The following is a 19,328-nucleotide window of genomic DNA, read 5'->3' as shown; positions in this document are numbered from 1 at the left end:
TATTGTAATGTTGATATTAATAAATTACTTATTTGGAATATATTTTATATTAAAATTAATTATCACAATTTATTAATTTACTTTCGATAGTTTTATTAATATTAACATATCCGAATATGTATTGATATTTCTAAATAATTCTCTCTTAAAATCTTTTTAAATTTGATTTGGAGGCTTAATATTCATTAAATCGTTACTTTTATTTATTCTCTCTTTTTCTTTGAATATTATTACGTTGAAATTAATAAATTACTTATTTAGATATATATTTTGTATCAAAATTATTTATCATAATTTAATTAATTAAATAATTATTTTAGTCAGTTTTATTTATATTACAATATACTCATATTTTTGAACAATATTATACCTATTTTTAATATATTTTATATATACAATTAATTATCACTGTTTTGGTTACTATTTAAATATTGGAATTGGATTGCGATTTATTGCATATTGATAAAACACAAAATATATGCCGTTAATATTAACAAATTATTTATTTAATATATTTCATATTAAAAGTAATTATCACAATCTATTTGGGTGAGTTTTATCATATTCAAATATATATGTATGTATATTCAACTTATTTTCTCCTCTTCAAATTCAGAATACTCAAATATTCGAATTTAATTTCCAACACTAATATTATGATTTCCTACTTTAATAATAAATGGTACCCACTGAATAGTAAAAAATTTGCAATGCCAAAATATATTTAACTGCCAATTTAGCCTCCCTTATCTGTATTCCAATACAATAAAACCGTTATGCACAAATATGTTTTAAAAGAGGTATTGTATGCCTATCATAATTGTACCGGATATAAACTCTTACATAATAAATGAAGGGCATTAATCATGGAAATTACTGTTACTGCTGTAATCAGTCATTATGCATGACATCAGAATATTATGCGCATCTTTTTAATACTTCATTTTGTCCAGGTCTAACACGAACCATAATTTCGAAATAGCCATGCCAAACGCTACCAACCAATCAACCTTCAGAACACATGCTTGTTGTGTCATGTTTTGTATTGTACATGTGGGAACTTAACTTAAAACTGTGTGGTGTTGTTTCGAAACAACTAAGGTTGTTGTTGTCGTGTTGTGTGTGTTGGAAATAAATAAAAACGAAAAGTACGATATTAATTTTATTTTGAACAAAAAATATAATCACAATGAGGTATCCTTAATAATACTATAGTAGTAGAATATACAAAAAATACGGGGATTTAAAAAAAAAATTAAAATAAATAGAATTTAGTGTATAGTTTTGGATGAACAGAGAACGGAGTAAAAATGGCCATGCACACAAATAACACACACGTACAAATATTTAATAAATAAAATAAACATTCACACATCATATACAACATAATACTACAGTAGCTACTCGAAACTAACTAGTAAAATTGTACGGGGCAATTTTGTAAAAAATTAACCAACAAATAGTACATACCTTATTAAAAATAATATCACAAGGTATAGATTCCATATCGCCAACTTTATTTTTTATTAATTGGACCACGACTGTTGTGTGGGCCAAGTTAAAAAATTAAAAATAATTTAATACTGGTAAGGTTACTACTAAATTAGTTGCACCGGTCAGTTGTTCAAAATCACCTGCACAAAACACGAGTGACGCGCAGCCTTCGGAAATACTATATTGCTGCTAATAAATAAATAAAGTAATAAAGTTTCACTGGTCAACAATTAAAGCTTGATCATGCCGAATAATTGGTAATTTGGACGGCGTGGTTCTTGTACAGTTTTTAAATCTACTGGCTTAATCTACGGCATTAAAAGTATTTGTACTTTTGTCATTGACATAACTATCATTAAATAAATCGTTTTCTGATATTGAGACTTGAGATCATGGGCACTTATAAATTAATGGCGTAAGTGAGGATGGACTTGGACACTGAAAAACCACAAATTTGGTTCGACCGTGTGCTTCAAAACTAAACTAAATGAGTACGTAATAATTTAACGAAAAACTGGCGCATCAGAATCACCCAACAAGACTGAGCAATCGATCCACTGACCGGCACCTAGTACGACAATTTGTGGCTCCGGCGATTTGAATCTCGAAAATAACTTAGAGGAAAAAACAAAGAGGCGACGGAGAATTTCGTAGCATGCCCTTAAAAAAAACCAGTCGAAACTTAATAAATTACAGGAACTAAGGAATACAAAACTATATACAGTTTTAAAATTGTACCGTCAAGTTTCCTAAAAAAAAATAAAACAACTTATACATCCTTGGCGGAGTGCGAGTCCTCCCTTCGGTCGTGGTTGGTGGATCTGGGATAGTGCAACAACGGCGCCATGGTGGTCTCGTTGATCACCATGGCGAAGTCGTCCGGATCGGGCACCAGGTCGTCGCTGCTTCTTTTGGCCGAGTCGCCGGTGCCGCTGTCCTTGCATGACGAGTGCTCGGACACGTTGTCCGGGAAGTGGCGCAGTTGCAGGGCGGTGGCTTGGCCGGAGCCGTTAAAGGCTTTGTCGCGGTAGTCGGACATTTCCTTCAGTTCCATTGATAGTTGGGAGGTGGGCATGGAGGGACGTTTGCGCGTCTGGTAGATTATAACCACCCACACTATGGAGGTCAAAACGGCGCAGCAGACCACCGTTATTATTATTATTCCCATTATGTTGCTTCTGGAGCTCGAAGAATATGTCTCAGCTGAAACACGTTAATAAAATTTATAATATTTACTATAATTAGTCATTTCATATTATATTATTCTTTGGAGACAAGTTTTCCATATAAACAATATTGAGTAATATTGTACAACAAAATTTTTCTTAATTAGGTGAGCACACAAATGATAATTATCACATGTTTTAATTATGGTTTATTAACCTTTATCTTATCTCAATAGACTTATAAGTGGTGTCATAAAAACATAATGATATTAATTAAAATAACTTTGAAGAAGGTAAAATCAATTATACATTATTTTGAATACAAATACTAAATTATCATGGATTGTGATTAATCAACTGTATATAAAATAATCAAATATGTAATTTTTCCTTTTTTATTAATATTCCTCATAACTTCATGAATAGTGTATCAAATCCTATGATTTATTTCTCAAAATGTTCCATTTTCTCTTAATTAAATTGATTGTCAATTTTCCCTTAATTTTTATAAAAAATATAACAAATTATTAAAATACTTTTAATTTTTATTTTTTTTTTTCTTACTTTTTATAGAAAATCTAAATTTTTTTAGTTTTCACTGTAACTTATAAATAGGGAATTAAATTGAATAAATTATTAAGTATTTTGCCTATTTTTAATTTTTATTTTTTTAATAGTGTTATTTTTCTATTTTTTATATAACGTAATGAATAATGTTTCAAAATTTTGCAGTTTCTCTTAGTTTTTATATAAAAAAAATATAAAAAATTATTAAAAATATTTTGAACTCCTATTTTTAATTTTCATTTATTATAGAAAATTAAATTAATTTTACAAACTTTCTATTTTACTTTTAGTTTTTGTCTATTTTCTCCTAATTTTTGTATAAAAAATGTATATAAAAATATTAAAAGTATTTTGACTCTCTACATTTTTTTTTAAATAAACCATAATTTTTCTGATATTCCCATAAATTCATAAATATTGTATCTGATTCTTGAAAAATGAATTCTTCTTTTTGTTCCTTATTTTTATGAAAAAAAAGAAATATTAGGTTTTTTTTATTTTTTATATTAATTATAAAAAAATATGTTAAAAGTATTTTGATACAATTTTAAATTTTATTATTTTTTTAATAAAATTCTTGTTTTTCACTTTTGTCATAACTAATATTATTTCGAATTAATTAATTTTACAAAAAGAAAAAAAAATCAAATATTTTTAGTTTTCTCATAATTTTTTAAATATTATTTAAAAACGGGTTAAATTTTATTTATTATATTTATTTATAATACATTTTTTTAAAAAATTTCCGTTTCTTTATAGTACTTTTTAGAACATTATATAAAATTGTTAGATTTATTTTCATTATTTTTTTATTTAGAATTTAAAATTTATATATTATGTACTTATGTTTTTTAAATGCCTTTAATAAACATTTTTATTCAAATTTAAAATAGTAAAAAATAGTGATTATAGCCTCCATTGGAACTACTTGTCGAATTAACTCAAAAATAGAGAGGAAATACTTATAATTAATTTAGTGATATATTCATTCAAGTACAAAATTATATAAATTGAATAAATAATTTCATGAATCATTTTAAAAATATAATTAAATTGATCCAATATTCATTAAGTTGTGTAAGAGAAAATTACTTAAAGTCGCTATAAATACGTAAAACAGCAATAAATCATTTTAGTGGTGTCCTATTTTATTTTGACTTTGCTTTGGCACAATATAATTTGTTTAATGTGCTCTATGAGTTGAGTGTCATTAAACTAACAGAAAATCTAGTATCATTAATTGCATTTAACCCAAAATTGTTTGGTACTTAGTAACAGAGATTATTCGTTACAATTATCGTAATTTCTTTGTATGGGACACAGTACCACACCAATGACAAGAACTTACCAGGCTTTACAACGACCATGCTACGCCCGGAAACCTCGCCCAATCTATTGGACAAGTGGCATTCATAAATACCAGAATCCGAGATAACAGTGTCCACGATAATCATCAGCTGCGATTCGGCCGTGAAGAAGTGACGTTCCGTCGCCGTCAAAGCCTTGCCATCCTTCAACCAAGTAATCGTGGGCTTTGGCCTGCCACTCGCGAGGCATTTCAATGCCACCTCCGTTCCGGCTATAACTTCCTTGTCCTCCATAACCTGCAAGAAAAATATTAGCAACATATCGGTACTTAAACGTCTTACGTTTACCTTCACGAAAGAAGGCTTTTCCTCGATAATCAACGAAGCGTTGGCGATGTTGGTGCCGGCGGCGTTGTGGGCGGTACAACTGTAAACGCCCATGTCGCTTTCTCTAACGTTCAGTATGAAGAACACGTCATCGTTCAACATGTATTGCATCCTTCGTTCCCTCGCGGCAGGAAAATCGTTACCACCGTCCTTCCTCCAGCCGATTTCCGGTTGGGGCTCCCCGTTCGCCGCACACTCAAATCTCGCCGTTTCACCTAAAAATTGCCATTTTAAAAATACTTTAATTTACATGTAGGCTCAGTACTTACCAGCATTGACTGTAATGTTGGTGGGACTCTTAATGAACGTGGGGAACACCAGCACGGATATGGTGGACTTCCTCGAGTAGGTGGTGCCGAATTTATTGCTCACGACGCACTGGTACTTCCCCGCGTGCGAGTTGTTCACCCAACGCAGGTTCAGCACCGAAGTACCGTACGTGTTCTTGTCGCTCCTGGTCGAGTTATTGATGATCTCGGCGTCCGTTATCTCCATGTTGTTTTTCTTCCATTGAAACGTCATAATACTGCTAGAGCTCGACGCCGCCTGACAGCTCAGACTGACGTTCTCGCCTTTCAACGCCATTATTTCTTCGTCCGGCTTCTCGATGAGTCTCGGAATCGGTTTCTTGTCTGCATCGATTACTGTTAGTTTACGCCGCTAATTAATTGGGCTGCACACTTACCGCAGGTCAGGTTGCTCAGGGAGACGTTGAAGAGGGACTCCCCGAGGAGGTGTTCCGGGTAGGCGCACTGCACGTTGATCTTCACCCCCTTAACTTTGACCCACTCCACCAGCCACTTTATGTTGCAGTCGCAGATGGCACTGGTAGTGTTCAGTACAAGCTCCTGCAATTTTATCCAGTTAACACGGCCCAAAACTCAAAAATTAGTAGTACCTTTAACATTGGGACCTCCGAGAAGGAGTCCTCCTGTATGGACGAAATGTTGTTGTGGTTCAAGTTAATGTGGGTTACGTTTTTTAATCCGATAAAGGCGTTTTTATTGATCGATTTAATTAGATTGCCAGACAAATTGAACTTGATTAAGTCGTTGAGACCTCGAAACAGGACGTTCCCATCTTCGATCGTCCACCAGACTTCGTTGTTGTGCAAATCCCTGCAAGTGGAATTAATTGTAAATCGTTTATGGAACAAGATAATAATGACAAATATCTATTTTTGCATCTGCATGATGTCATACACGTCTCAGTTCTGGATTTGAGTAGAACAAATGTTTTGCTCATGTGTAAAATCATCAAGTAATTGAGTTCTGACCGACCATGACAATGTTTCGTAACAGGCAGTCGCGTTCAAAGCAAAGTTAATTAAATTTTAAAGGACCATGACCATTGTTTTCCGCCAGGTCATTAATAGTTTCGTCTGATGAGCCTTGTGGGGAATAATGTTGTTTCACGGAATCCGTTAAACATGCGGAATTAACGGGCAATAAATCTACCGAGTTTTTAATGACTTATTCGTTTATACGAACATCAGACGCAGTTATTTTGGGACCGTAAAAATTCGCAGTAAACAAAGAACGATTCGGATTTATGGCCGGCCAATATGTCAGATCTGACCTTACATTATCAAATGCGAAATTTAATTAATTGTTCATTATCTAAACGCGGTTCATCTGGTTTTAAAATAATCACGACCACCCAAGTAATTAAGTATTTTGTTGTATGTGATATGCATAAAATTGTTCGGTGGATACTCACAAAACTTTCAATCTCGGTAGGTGCTGAAAGGCATCCTCTTTAATGTATTTTATGTTGTTGTTGTTCAGCACAAGCTTTTCGAGATGGCCCAGGTTTTTAAAGGCATCGTTTTCGATCGACTTCAGTTGGTTGTATGAAAGGTCCCTGTATAAACAAAATTTAACTTAACATATATCAATTACTCTAATATACATTTTATATGTATATCAATATTTTTTTCAATTTTTTTTATTAAAAAAGTTTTCTACTTTATTTAAATTTTCTGAATGAATTTAAATTTTCTCCATAAAAAATGTTTTATAAAGCTGACATTTTTTTAATTTTCCATTTTCTCTTACATTTATATGATATTTTACTCTCAGTTTTTTTTTAAATATCAAATATATAAAGATTTATTAAAAATATTTCCTTCTAAATTTTAAAATATCTATTGATATTTTTAAATGGCAATTTTTATTTGATAATTGAATTAAGTATTTGACTATATTTTTAATTATAAAAGAAAGTTTAACATCACAAATTGATGATGTCACTTAATTCTTTTTTTTTAAATAAAATTGTAATTTTTAAATTTTTATCAATCGTAAATATACTTTTCTCCAAATTTTAAAATATTAATTAATACTTTTAAATGGCAATTTTTATTTGATGATTGAATTTTTATATATTATAAATCTTCTTAAATTTTTATTAATAGTAATTTTTTTTTCACTTCAATTAGGATTTTTGAGATAATAAAAACTATATTTTTGTGATTTTTACGCTTTTAGTAATTTTTTGGGAATCCAGGAAGAATTAGAAATTTTTTATTTTTATTTTTTTAATGATTTTTCAGGATATTAGTAAAAAATAAAAATCCAGAAAGTTATTAAAGTGAAACTATGTAATTTAATCAGTATTGAAAATGATCGTATGGAAATTGATCGTATGGATATTGATCGTATGGATTTTAATCGTATGGAAAATGATCGTATGAATTTTAATCGTATGAAAATGATCGTATGGATTTTAATCGTATGAAAATGATCGTATGGATTTTAATCGTATGGATATTGATCGTATGGAAAATGATAGTATGTATTTTAATCGTATGGAAATTGATCATATGGATTTTGATCGTATGGATATTGATCGCAAATTGTATGGAAAATTTAATAAAATAGAGAAGTAATTTATTATGTTGACAAACTTACAGGTAAGTTATGTCGGCGCTAAATTCCCAAGTGTCACCCTCCTCAATGGTCGAGATGTTGTTGTGGCTCAACGTGAGCTCCCTCAAATTGGTCAGCCCGTAAAGCCATCGCTTGGAAATGACTCGAATCTCATTGTAGTCCAGCAACCTAAAACAAATCAAGTTACATCAGCACAGAAAACGGCAAAAAAAACCAGTAAAGACTTACAGTTTCTCGATCTTCTGCAGACCGTAGAAGGCGCCGTCGTACAATTGAGAGATGCGGTTCCTTTTCAACTTGAGCGTCTTCAGACGCACCAAATTTTGAAACGTCAGCGCCTCGATGCTCGTCAGGTTGTTCCTGTTTAATTCCCTAAAAATACCGGCAAATCAACGACATAGTCCCGTCATTGTGACGACACGCCATCCAGTTTTGGCAAAGCGACCGTGCGAATAATCTATGGACGTGCGTGAAACGTTTTTCGTGTGGTATGCGAAGCAGGAAACACGGTGCCGCGCCATTACCATAAAGACTAGACCTGTGCACGGATGAAAAAGTAATCGGACGGCGATGTAAACGGCTTTAGAAAAATATTAGGAGACGACGTGTCGGTCGAACTTCTGTCTTCCGGTGTTTATCGATGCACAAACTGGATGGCAGATTTCTAATGAGTCTCTCTCGATGTTCAAGTCCAGAAATACTGTGCGTGGATTATTAATTTTTAATATTCATTGTACAGGGTGTTTCAAATTGGTTTTCCTTTGGTTGCTATCGAGTTTTGTTGATGCTATTTTTAAATTTTTAAATAAAACTAACTTTTCTAGTTTTCCCTTAATGAATGTTGTGTCAAATTGGATGGTTTATTTTTCAAAAATTTTGTATTATCTATTTGTTACAAAAAATATATAAAAACCATGAAATTGTGTTTTTAAAATAGAAATCAAATTGGAATTATTTTCTCAAAATTTATTAAAAATAATTTAATATTTCATTTATAAACTGTAAATCGTAATCTTAGTTTGTCCCAAAATTTTATGAATATTGATTGAATTTGATTATCTTTCAAAATTTTCAATTTTCCTCTACATTTAATGAAAAAATTATAAAAATATATTAAAAATATTTTGACACTTTACTTTTATTTTATTAAATTTCTTAAATAAAATTAAAGTTTTCTTATTTTGGACCATAAATTTTTGAATATTGTACGAAATTTGATTTATCTTTCAAAATTCTTCATTTTCAGAGCTCCAGAGCTTTTATTTTATTAAATTAAAACTAAATAAAATCGTAATTTTTTTTAGTTTGGTCATAAATTTATAAATATTATATCAAATTTATATTTATAAATATTGTATCAAATTTGATTTATTTTTCAAAATTCTCCATTTTCTTCTACATTTAATGAATAAATACAAAAAATTGATAAAAATATTTTAACTTTTAATTTGTTAAATATTTTAAATAAAATCGTAATTTTCTTAGTTTGGTCGATAAATTTATGAATATTATATCAAATTTGATTTATCTTTCATAAATCTCAATTTTCTTCTACATTTAATAAAAAAAATATAAGAAAATATTTAAAATATTTTGAATATTTAATTTTAATTTGTTAAATATTTTAAATAAAATCGTATTTTTCTTAGTTTGGCCCATAAATTTATATACGTGGAATTTGATTTACTTTTAAAAATACTTCATTTTCACCCACATTTAATAAAAAATAATAATAATAATATTTTTATTCTCCATTTTTAATTTGTTAATTTTTTTAAATAAAATTGTGATTTTCTTAGTTTGTCCCATAAATTTAAAAATAGTGTATCAAATTTGATTTATTTTTCAAAATTCCCCAATTTCTTAACGTAACTAAGTTAAATTTTTAAATAAAATCGTACATAATGAATATTATTTTAAAATAGAGGATTACGAGAACACTCGTAACAGCCAATGGCAAATTATTTGGACTCCCTGTACAACGTAAATAATATCGCAATTTTTAAGTGTACAATCAATTCTAAATTTAAAGATTATTTCATTTTTTAGATAAGAACACAATGTAATAAGGGTAATTTCAAATAACATGTTTATGATTCGATAAAAATGAAAACAAATATTATACCTTACATAAAAAATAACGTACTCACTTTCTATTAAGGTTTGTTAGTGTAAAACATTAATTTTCCAATCATACAATTAATGTTAACAACATAAATTTGCAAAACGGAATAATAGAATATTATAATGTTGTTTTTTACTATTTTCATTGCCACTCATAATCACAGTATTTCTGGTAAATATCGAATAATGTAAAATAAAATTAAAGTTCACATACACTTTAAAAAAATATATATATATAATTAATCCTGCCCTGAATTGATAATGAAACACACGCATTTATGCACAATGTCGATAAATTGAATGCAATAGAGCTAATTGTGACGCACAAAAGTCCTGATGCATTTATTAATAAAGCCCACTGTTTGTTATTTGTAAGTCCATGAGATAATTGTCATTTGTATTATGTAATGTTTGGATACAAATGATGGGAAGAATATCTGAGAAGCTTTTCAAAATAACTAATGAATAATCTGTATTTACTAATAATTTTTTAATTATTTTAGACAGTGCTAATTGCAAGTGCTAGTCAATTTTATTTATTGATCTCTGAACTTATCCAAGACAATGATTCATTGATAAATTCATCAGTTGTGGAAATTTGTAATTAACATCATTTTCAAAAGGAAAATCAATTGTATAATAATAAATATCTGAATGAATATTATTATGAGAATTATTTGTACTACTGTTTGTTACAATTAAACCTTCAATTCTACAATAAAAAATAAAATTCTCTCAATTACTGTATATTTTTGTCAATCAGTTTCATTGCACTTACAATGTATTTTATACGTTTTGAGTAATAAATAAATTTATTATTACCATACATTTGAGTACTACTTAAAATTTGTATTACATGTTGGAGACGTCAATATTTGATGTTAGTTATAAAATTCCCTTGATTGTCAGGTAATTTCTGTATTGATTTATGAATCAACACGAAGTATTGCTTTAGAACTATATTTTAATGGAATATAGCAGTTGTACGATTTTTTTTTACCAAATGTTATATGAGAATTCTTTGATTTGATAATTAGATGACTGATTATTACAAGTCTATCTAAAAACTTTTGTAAATAGTAAAAATTTGTTAATTTTTAGTCTATATTTTGAATAAATTTTAAATTATTCACACTTTTTATCTCATCGTTTATTTTACATTAGTAACAATTAATACCAAAGTGCAATGAAAGTGCAAACATTAAAGTACATTGACAGTATGGAAAACCCAATGTGTGACATAAATCATTAAATTTTCCTTGATTAACAGGTAATTTCTGTATTGATTTGTGACTCAGCATGAGACAGTTTTAAATTCACGACTTAAAAGACAGCTAGAAGCTTTATAACACGATTTATAACACATGTGTTGTTAGATTTATAAATTAAAGGATTGATTCATTACAAAACTATGTCTAAAAATTATTATAAATTTTATAAATTTGGACCATCCATAATATCTGCATATAATTTACGTTATTAGCTTCTATCAGAATTAAATTTAATATGTTTGTTTAAGCTTAATTAAATCTTTCGTCGAATTATTCTTCATCATTTTTTATAAATTTATTCTTACAATTCAATAAATTTTATTAGTATATTAAAAATGAAATGATTTGTGACAATTTAGAAAAACAAATCATACAAATCATTAAATATGGCAGTTTTATAATGTGATTTTTTTACAGCAAAGATGTAACTAATACATTTGAATTTAAATTTATGAATAAAACAAGTTATTGTCTACAAATTATAGCAAACAGGACAGTTTTTCTAGCTGTAACATACGACTATTTATTTTTCTTGTTAAATAGAAATAATATCTCCATAATTTACAATTTAATTGTGAATCAATCATATATTGTAATTTATAAATCTCAATTCTTATGACATATTCGACTGTAGGTTTTAAATAATGATACATGTTGACCAAGAAATTACCAATCAATGAAAATTTAATGATTTGTATCAAAAGTTGACTTTTCCTAATTCTTAATATTTCTTGCAGTTCTAAATATAATGGTAATCGTAAATTTAGTTTTGGTGATGAATGAATGGATTAATAAATTAAATAATCTTAAATAAACGTAGTAAAAGAACCTTTTTTTCATTCATAATTTAAATTGGGGATAATTTATCTATATTTAACGAGGAAAATAAATAAACTCACATGTCATACTTGGAATAATCTGATAAAAGTAAGGAGTATGAAAAATCTTTCCTGTTTACCAAATTTCAGATATAATTCATAAATCTCACAATTAAAAATAGTATTATAAAATGGTTATATTCCTTTAACTTGTGGATTTATAAGTTAACTCATAAATCAATACCTGAGAAACAGGGAATATTTAATGATTTGCATGAACACTTGGATTTTCCAAATTGTTAATATTGTGTGCATTTTTAGCATACTAATATTAGACCAGTACAATTGAATGATAATCTTTATGACTTAATAAGCTTAACTAAACGTAATAACAGAACCTTTTTTCATTCATAAACTAAGTTGAGGGAAGTTTATCTATATTTAACGAGGAAAATAAATAAAGTCACAGTCACACCACGAATAATCTGATCTTTATCAGGAGAATGTTTCCTCTTTGTCATAATTTTTAAATATAATTTTGTAATGAAGCACTTGTTTAATTTATTAATAATACAATATAAACATTTTAATCGTATTTCTGTTGTGTAAAAATGTCATATATGTTTAACTTATGAATTTAAAAAAATGTTCTACCTGATTCATAAATCAACACTGAAGTTACCTGAGAATCATTAAAAATTTATTGATTTACATCATTTTTTTCCTATTTATTCATCACTAATAATAAATTTATGATTATCAGTCAACTGTACTGCATTGAGAATTGGTATGCTAAATATGTACAGAATATTAACAATTTGTAAAAGCCAAGTCTTGATGCAAACGATTAAAATTTCCTTGATTCTCTGATGACTTCTGTATTGATTTATGAGTCAACTAGACACATTGTTATGTTATCCACAAGTTAAACCGTTTTATAATACTATTTTTATGAAAAAATTTGTAATTAACAATTTTGAAGTGTTTCATTTCAAAATTATATCCGAAAATTTGCAAGTAGGAAAGATTTTTCATTTTCCTTGCTCTTATCAGATTATTCCAAGTATGACATGTGAGTTTATTTATTTTCCTCGTTGATAAACTCTCCCCGATTTAATTTATGAATGAAAAAAGGATTTTTTACTACGTTTATTTAAGGTTATTTATTTTTTTTATCCATTCATTCATCACTAAAAGTAAATTTACGATTATTATTTAGTTGCATTTTATTTAGAATTGGTATGTTAAAACTGCAAGAAATATTAACAATTAGGAAGAGCAAACTTTTAATACAAATCATTAAATTTTCATTGATTTTCAGGTAATTTCTTGGCCAGCATGTGTCATTATTTAAAATCTACAGACGAATAAGTTATAAGAAATGATGTTTAGAAATTAAATGACTGATTCGTAATTAAATTGTTTTATTCATACATTTAAATTCAAACGTAATAATCACATCTTTGTTGTATAAAAATTACGTTATAAAATTGCTATATTCCCTATATATTGTAGTTTTAAAACAAAGTCTCTCGTAGATCTATAAATTAACCCATATATTACCTAAGAATTAAGGAAAATTTAGTGCAATCATTTTATTTTTAACATACTAATACAATGAATTGAATTGTAAGAATAAATTTATAAAAAATGATGAAGAATGAACGTAAATTATATGCAGATTGTCCAAATTTTTAATATTTATAATCATTTTTAGTCATAACTTTGTAATGAATCATTAGTTTAATTTATAAATCTAACAACACATATGTTGCACAAAAATCGTGCTATAAAGTTACACATGTTCCTTTTAAATTGAAGGTTTTAAAACAATGTTCTATGTTGAGTCACAAATCAATACTGAAATTACCTGTTAATCAAGGAAAATTTAATGATTTATGTCACACACTGGCTTTCCCATATTGTCAACATACTTTGCGTCATTAACAAAGAAATTAGAAATACAAATTGTGATTAGGAAGAGTCAACTTTTGATACAAATCATTAAATTTTCATTGATTCTCAGATAATTTCTTGTGCAGCAAGTAATATTATTTAAAATCTATATTGTAATTGTAATTAACAAAGTATTTCTTGAATTGTTGTCAAGTTGTAATGTTACCAATCACATTCTCCAACCATTAATGTAATAAAAAAGATAATCTGAAGCAGACCATTCGTTTTAAAATGTTATTTCTGCCATACATTAAAATACAATATAAGAATAAACTAGTTATTCTCGACATGCACTTTTACGGAATCAAAGCAACATTTAAAAGTATTTTAAGAAGCGATTTTTCCCATTTGCGTCGTACCAGGAAACAATGGAATCGATCACGGTCCGTTTTTCATACGTTCCCATGCAACGATATCGCCGAGTACTGCCCTTGTTTAGTAACCGGGTACGTACGGAACCGCGTTCTTGAAGGGTCAGCTATTATTGTATGGCGACTGTAAAATCCAAATGGCCGTTCCGTGCTAAATCGAAGATGACGCCGCCACTAGGCCAGGTGATGTTTAGCACACCAGAAACTGAGACTTTGCCCACTTGCATTGACACCTGTTTTTGCATATCGGTTCGGGACCGACGTCTGGTGAGCAGGTAGCGTTTTGGTGAATGGACTACGTATTTGGGGATATATATGTATTATTCTTGTTATTCTTGGAAAGACCGTTGTTGGTCTATTTTCTCTTATAAACATTCTTATGGACGTACAAAAATAACACAGCTGCATCAAATATGAAAATAAATCATGCATTGGTTGCAATCGGTTTTGAAATTTTTAGATTGGATTTAGTGCTTGGTAATTTCCTTCATTTATTTATTGACGTTGCATCTGAATTAGTGATGCACTTTGTTTATCAGTGTGGTATTCAGTCGATTATTTTTAAACCATCTTATATACTAAAATTTTTCCTCAATTATTTAATTAATTTTGAGAACAAAATGGTGCCACAAACAAAAATTAATACCATCATTTGATTTTTGTTTGACTTAAACAAGAAAATTATACAACATTAAATTGTTAAAATATTTTTAATTAAATTAAAATTTGAACATATGCTTTGTAAAAATACTATTGACTTAAAATTTTAAATAGAAATTTATCATTCAATTAAAATAAGTTAAATAATAATAATAATAATAGTTAATAATATTAACTTTTATGAAAACATAAAAAAATTTTGGACAAAGAATTCAGTTCAAATAAGTCGAATATTCATAATTTGATCTTTATAAAAATAACTTGAGTATTCAAATAATTCAATATTTTAATAATTTTGCCAATTTTTTATTTTGTTGATATAAATCAAACATAAAATTTTAGACAAAGAATTCATTTTAAATAAGTTGAATATTCATTATTTCATCTTTATAAAAACAACTTGAATATTCGAATAATTGAATATTTTGATAATTTTACCATTTTTTTATTTTGTTGATATAAATTAAATATAAAATTTTAGACAAAGAATTCAATTCAAGTAAATCAAACAATCATAATATGAGCTTTATAAAAACAACTTGAATATTAGAATAATTGAATATTTTGATAATTTTATCAATATATTTTATTATGCTGACATAAATTAAATATAAAATTTTAGTCAAAGAATTCAATTCAAATACGTCGAATATTCATAATTTGAGCTTTATAAAAATAACTTCAATATTCGAATAATTGAATATTTTAATAATTTTGTCATTTTTTATTGTGTTGATCTAAATTAAATATAAAATTTTAGACACAGAATTTAATTAAAATAACTCGAATATTCATAATTTGAGCTTTATAAAAACAACTTGAATATTCGAATAATTGAATATTTTAATAATTTTGTCATTTTTTATTGTGTTGATCTAAATTAAATATAAAATTTTAGACACAGAATTCAATTAAAATAACTCGAATATTCATAATTTGAGCTTTATAAAAACAACTTGAATATTCGAATAATTGAATATTTTAATAATTTTGCCATTTTTTATTGTATCGATATAAATTAAATATAAAATTTTAGACACAGAATTCAACTGAAATAACTCGAATATTCATAATTTGAGCTTTATATAATATTTTGATAATTTTATCAATATATTTTATTATGCTGACATAAATTAAATATAAAATTTTAGACAAAGAATTCAATTCAAATACATCGAATATTCATAATTTCAGCTTTATAAAAACAACTTGAATATTCAAATAATTGAATATTTTGATAATTTTACAATTTTTTATTATGCTGATATAAATTAAATATAAAATTTTAGATAGAGAATTTAATTCAAGTAAGTCGAATATTCATAATTTGAGCTTGATAAAAATAATTTAAATATTATAATAATTGAATATTTTGATAAAAGTTATTAATTTTTTATTATGCTGACGTAAAATAAATAAAATAAAATTTACGAACTAATATTCAAGTATTGTAAGTCGAATATATCTAATTAAAATTTCATAAAAATTATTTGAATATTTTATTTTTTGAATTATACTCTAATTTTAGTATTAATATGACTTATGAATATGACAAAATAAATTACAATCTTTTTTAAAACTGAGTAAAATATAAATTAAGACATACATTTAAATGTTTGAATATTCATTCATTTAAACAAATATTCGAAAATATATTTATATATTCATTCATAATATTATAAATTCAATTTAAAAATTCCGAGCTAATAAATTTTCATTTTTTTTTTCAGAATTTCAACAGGTAATTAAACAAAAACAATGTATTTCATAAAAATAGATAAAATCATATTTTTAAACACAGACAGGCACGTTTCTAAAAAAACGTCACGAACAACAAACAAAGTGATCTTAGAACAATCAAATATTAGATAATTTCTGGCCCAGGTAGGCAAATATTTACTGAGCCGGGATAAATATTTAAACAATACATTTTTTTGTCGTGTATGTGATTAATATTATTTCACACATAACTGATGAATAAAAATGAATTTAAACTTACAAGTTCTGGAGCTTTTGTTGGTTGGCAAAGCAGTCTTTTTGTATGGTGTGTATGAAATTTTTGTTTAAATTCAGCTCGGTCAGAGCCGTTAAATTCTTCAGCTTGTTCTTTCCCAGATTTTTGATTTGATTGTTATGCATGTCGCTGTAAAAGAAAAAATAGAGAATGGGGCGTGCGTTCGGGGTGGTTTTGTTGTTTTCGGTCGCAGGTGTACGGGTGCACACAACCGGGGAATAAATTAACTTACAGGTGAGTGGCCCATTTCGGTGTTGTCGATATCAGGCGCTCCAAATTTTTCGAACTACAGTCCACAAAACTGCCGAGGCACTCGCAAATTTCCGGACACTCTTTCGATTTAGCCAAACATGTCGTGCTAACTATCAAAATAACAAATAAAACACCCACCATTTTGAAAACCACTATCATTCATACGAATTAGGCCTTAATTTTGGCAAACGCTCATTGTTCGGTGACATTTTCGCGCCCTCCTATTCATTTATATCATAACACACTGTCGCGCACACGACGCCGCTTTATTTACTCTGTTCTTTAGTTATGAAACCTTATTTTATCTTCATACTGCTCCAGACAAAACATACACAACCGAACTACCGAGCCATTGCTAATGCAGGAAACTAATTCGATACGATTTCAAATCGACCGTGAGCCATCTGGTGTGCGCCGCCATTCACTAATCGACCATCTCAGTATAAGTTACTATCAAACGCTTTCTTAGTTGCTCTACCTGCCAATAGGTGGCCTAGAAGGAACTTAGGAATAATTTTAAAATTTAAGTATTATTTTCATTTTTTTACATTTATTACGTATAATTTAAAATTATTATATTTTCACAATTTACTTTTTCATAGGTATTTTTATTATTTTGTTTGTTATTGTAAACTGGACAATTCAATTTTATTCTTTCTTATTTTATTAACTTTTTTATTTTTCATTGAATAAAATTATACAAACTTTTTACTTTATGTTATTTCATTGCCCTCTGTGAATTTAACTAGATTATTTACTAGCGGTCTTTTGCTTATATAATTATTTAATCATTCAATTCAGCGTTACCAAGACCGAGGAAGACAGGAAAAGATGGCTAAGAGTTTATGGCTAAATAAGTAAATCGTTACCTGTATTATTAAAAAATTTAGAGAAACTGACCAAGTGGTAGCTAGAGAAAAATTTGAAATAAATCGATAACTGGATAATTCGAATGCCAAAAATCATCATCAATTGAAAATAAATCCAACCTGGAGGAAATGGGAGTTTGACCTCAAACTTACAAGAAAAATTTTGGTTTCGACTAAAAGTCCAATTTTGAGTTGCTTAGAATCACATTTATTGGACCCCAGAAAAGTGAGGACGAGTAGTTTTTAGTGATGGATTTGTTTCAACCTGAAAAACTTAAAATTTTAAAAAGTTGCTATAATAATAATCAATACTGTATATTGTAACACTGTATATTTTTTTAAAGGCGTGGATCGATTTTCAAAAACTAAACAGCAATGTAGGAAATTAAAAGCATTTGACACTTGTTACCATTTGAAAAATTGTGGGAGTTGGCACTCCCAGACAGAATCGAATTATCTGCCATCTCATTAACTTGGTATTCCTTTAAACGACGATCCTAGTTGAGAACACTTTAAAACGTCTCCTTAATTGTGCTTCTGGTCAACAGATGGCCTACAGTTAGTATCTATTATAATAAATCTTATTGATATTTAAAAACAACTTTCGTCTTCTTCTTTCTACAATATTATTTTTATTTGTTTAGGAGTATTTTCGTCTTCTTCACTCGGTTGCCCACAATTATTTTGTTTAGTCTTCTTTAAAATTAGTTGTTCTAAAAATGTAAATTTACCTTTTATAAGGCCATTAATTGATGTCTTTTTCTTATTATGTCTAGGATTCTTACTTAAAAAACTGTATTGTTGTTTAATTCTTAAAAAATTATTTAATTTAATTCATTTTAAAAAAATGTATATATCTAACTTGAAAAATTAAATATTTATGCAACATATTTATCGAATTTTTTTTAAGACTATTTAAAGACCAAAAGTTTTATTTATGTTCACATTTAATTGTTAAGGTCAAATGTGCATATTTATGTTTTAAAATTTGATTTATTTGTATTTAAGCAATAAATAAATTTATTCAGGTAAACATCAATAAATTCCATTAATTTTTGCGAATTAAATTATATATTGTTTGGTTAATTAAATATTATTATTTTAATTTAATTAATTTTTTCAGCATAGTTTTTTACAAGTTTTTACGTAAATAGTAATTGCATAATGATAAACGTATAAAC

At 27.6% G+C, this 19,328-nt stretch overlaps 1 protein-coding gene across 1 annotated transcript; it reads right to left on the bottom strand.

Annotated features, from left to right (window-relative positions):
* Positions 1–1,149: 1,149 nt before the first annotated feature.
* LOC109608379 (leucine-rich repeats and immunoglobulin-like domains protein 3) lies at positions 1,150–17,598 on the bottom strand. The gene is made up of 11 exons (XM_020024807.2): positions 17,259–17,598; positions 17,012–17,155; positions 8,041–8,184; positions 7,834–7,980; positions 6,641–6,784; positions 5,820–6,039; positions 5,607–5,769; positions 5,191–5,553; positions 4,883–5,136; positions 4,576–4,831; positions 1,150–2,697 (listed from the first exon to the last, which is right to left on the bottom strand). The coding sequence occupies exons 1-11, from the start codon at positions 17,435–17,437 to the stop codon at positions 2,264–2,266; spliced, it is 2,448 nt and encodes an 815-aa protein (XP_019880366.1). The 5' UTR covers positions 17,438–17,598; the 3' UTR covers positions 1,150–2,263.
* Positions 17,599–19,328: the final 1,730 nt, after the last annotated feature.

Source organism: Aethina tumida, chromosome 1, assembly GCF_024364675.1.
Source record: "Aethina tumida isolate Nest 87 chromosome 1, icAetTumi1.1, whole genome shotgun sequence".
Classification (NCBI taxonomy): Eukaryota; Metazoa; Arthropoda; class Insecta; order Coleoptera; family Nitidulidae; genus Aethina; species Aethina tumida.
The sequence above is the reverse complement of the archived record's forward strand: the minus strand, read 5'-3'. Positions and strand labels throughout refer to the sequence as shown.

Bases quoted from the DNA above. Each gene is read 5' to 3' on its own strand.
- LOC109608379 (XM_020024807.2), bottom strand. From the start codon at position 17,437: ATGATAGTGGTTTTCAAAATGGTGGGTGTTTTATTTGTTATTTTGATA. The intron at 5,770-5,819 runs GTACTACTAATT...ATAAAATTGCAG, and splicing joins CGGAGGTCCCAATGTTAAAG to GAGCTTGTACTGAACACTAC. The intron at 5,554-5,606 runs GTAAGTGTGCAG...TAATCGATGCAG, and splicing joins CCTGAGCAACCTGACCTGCG to ACAAGAAACCGATTCCGAGA.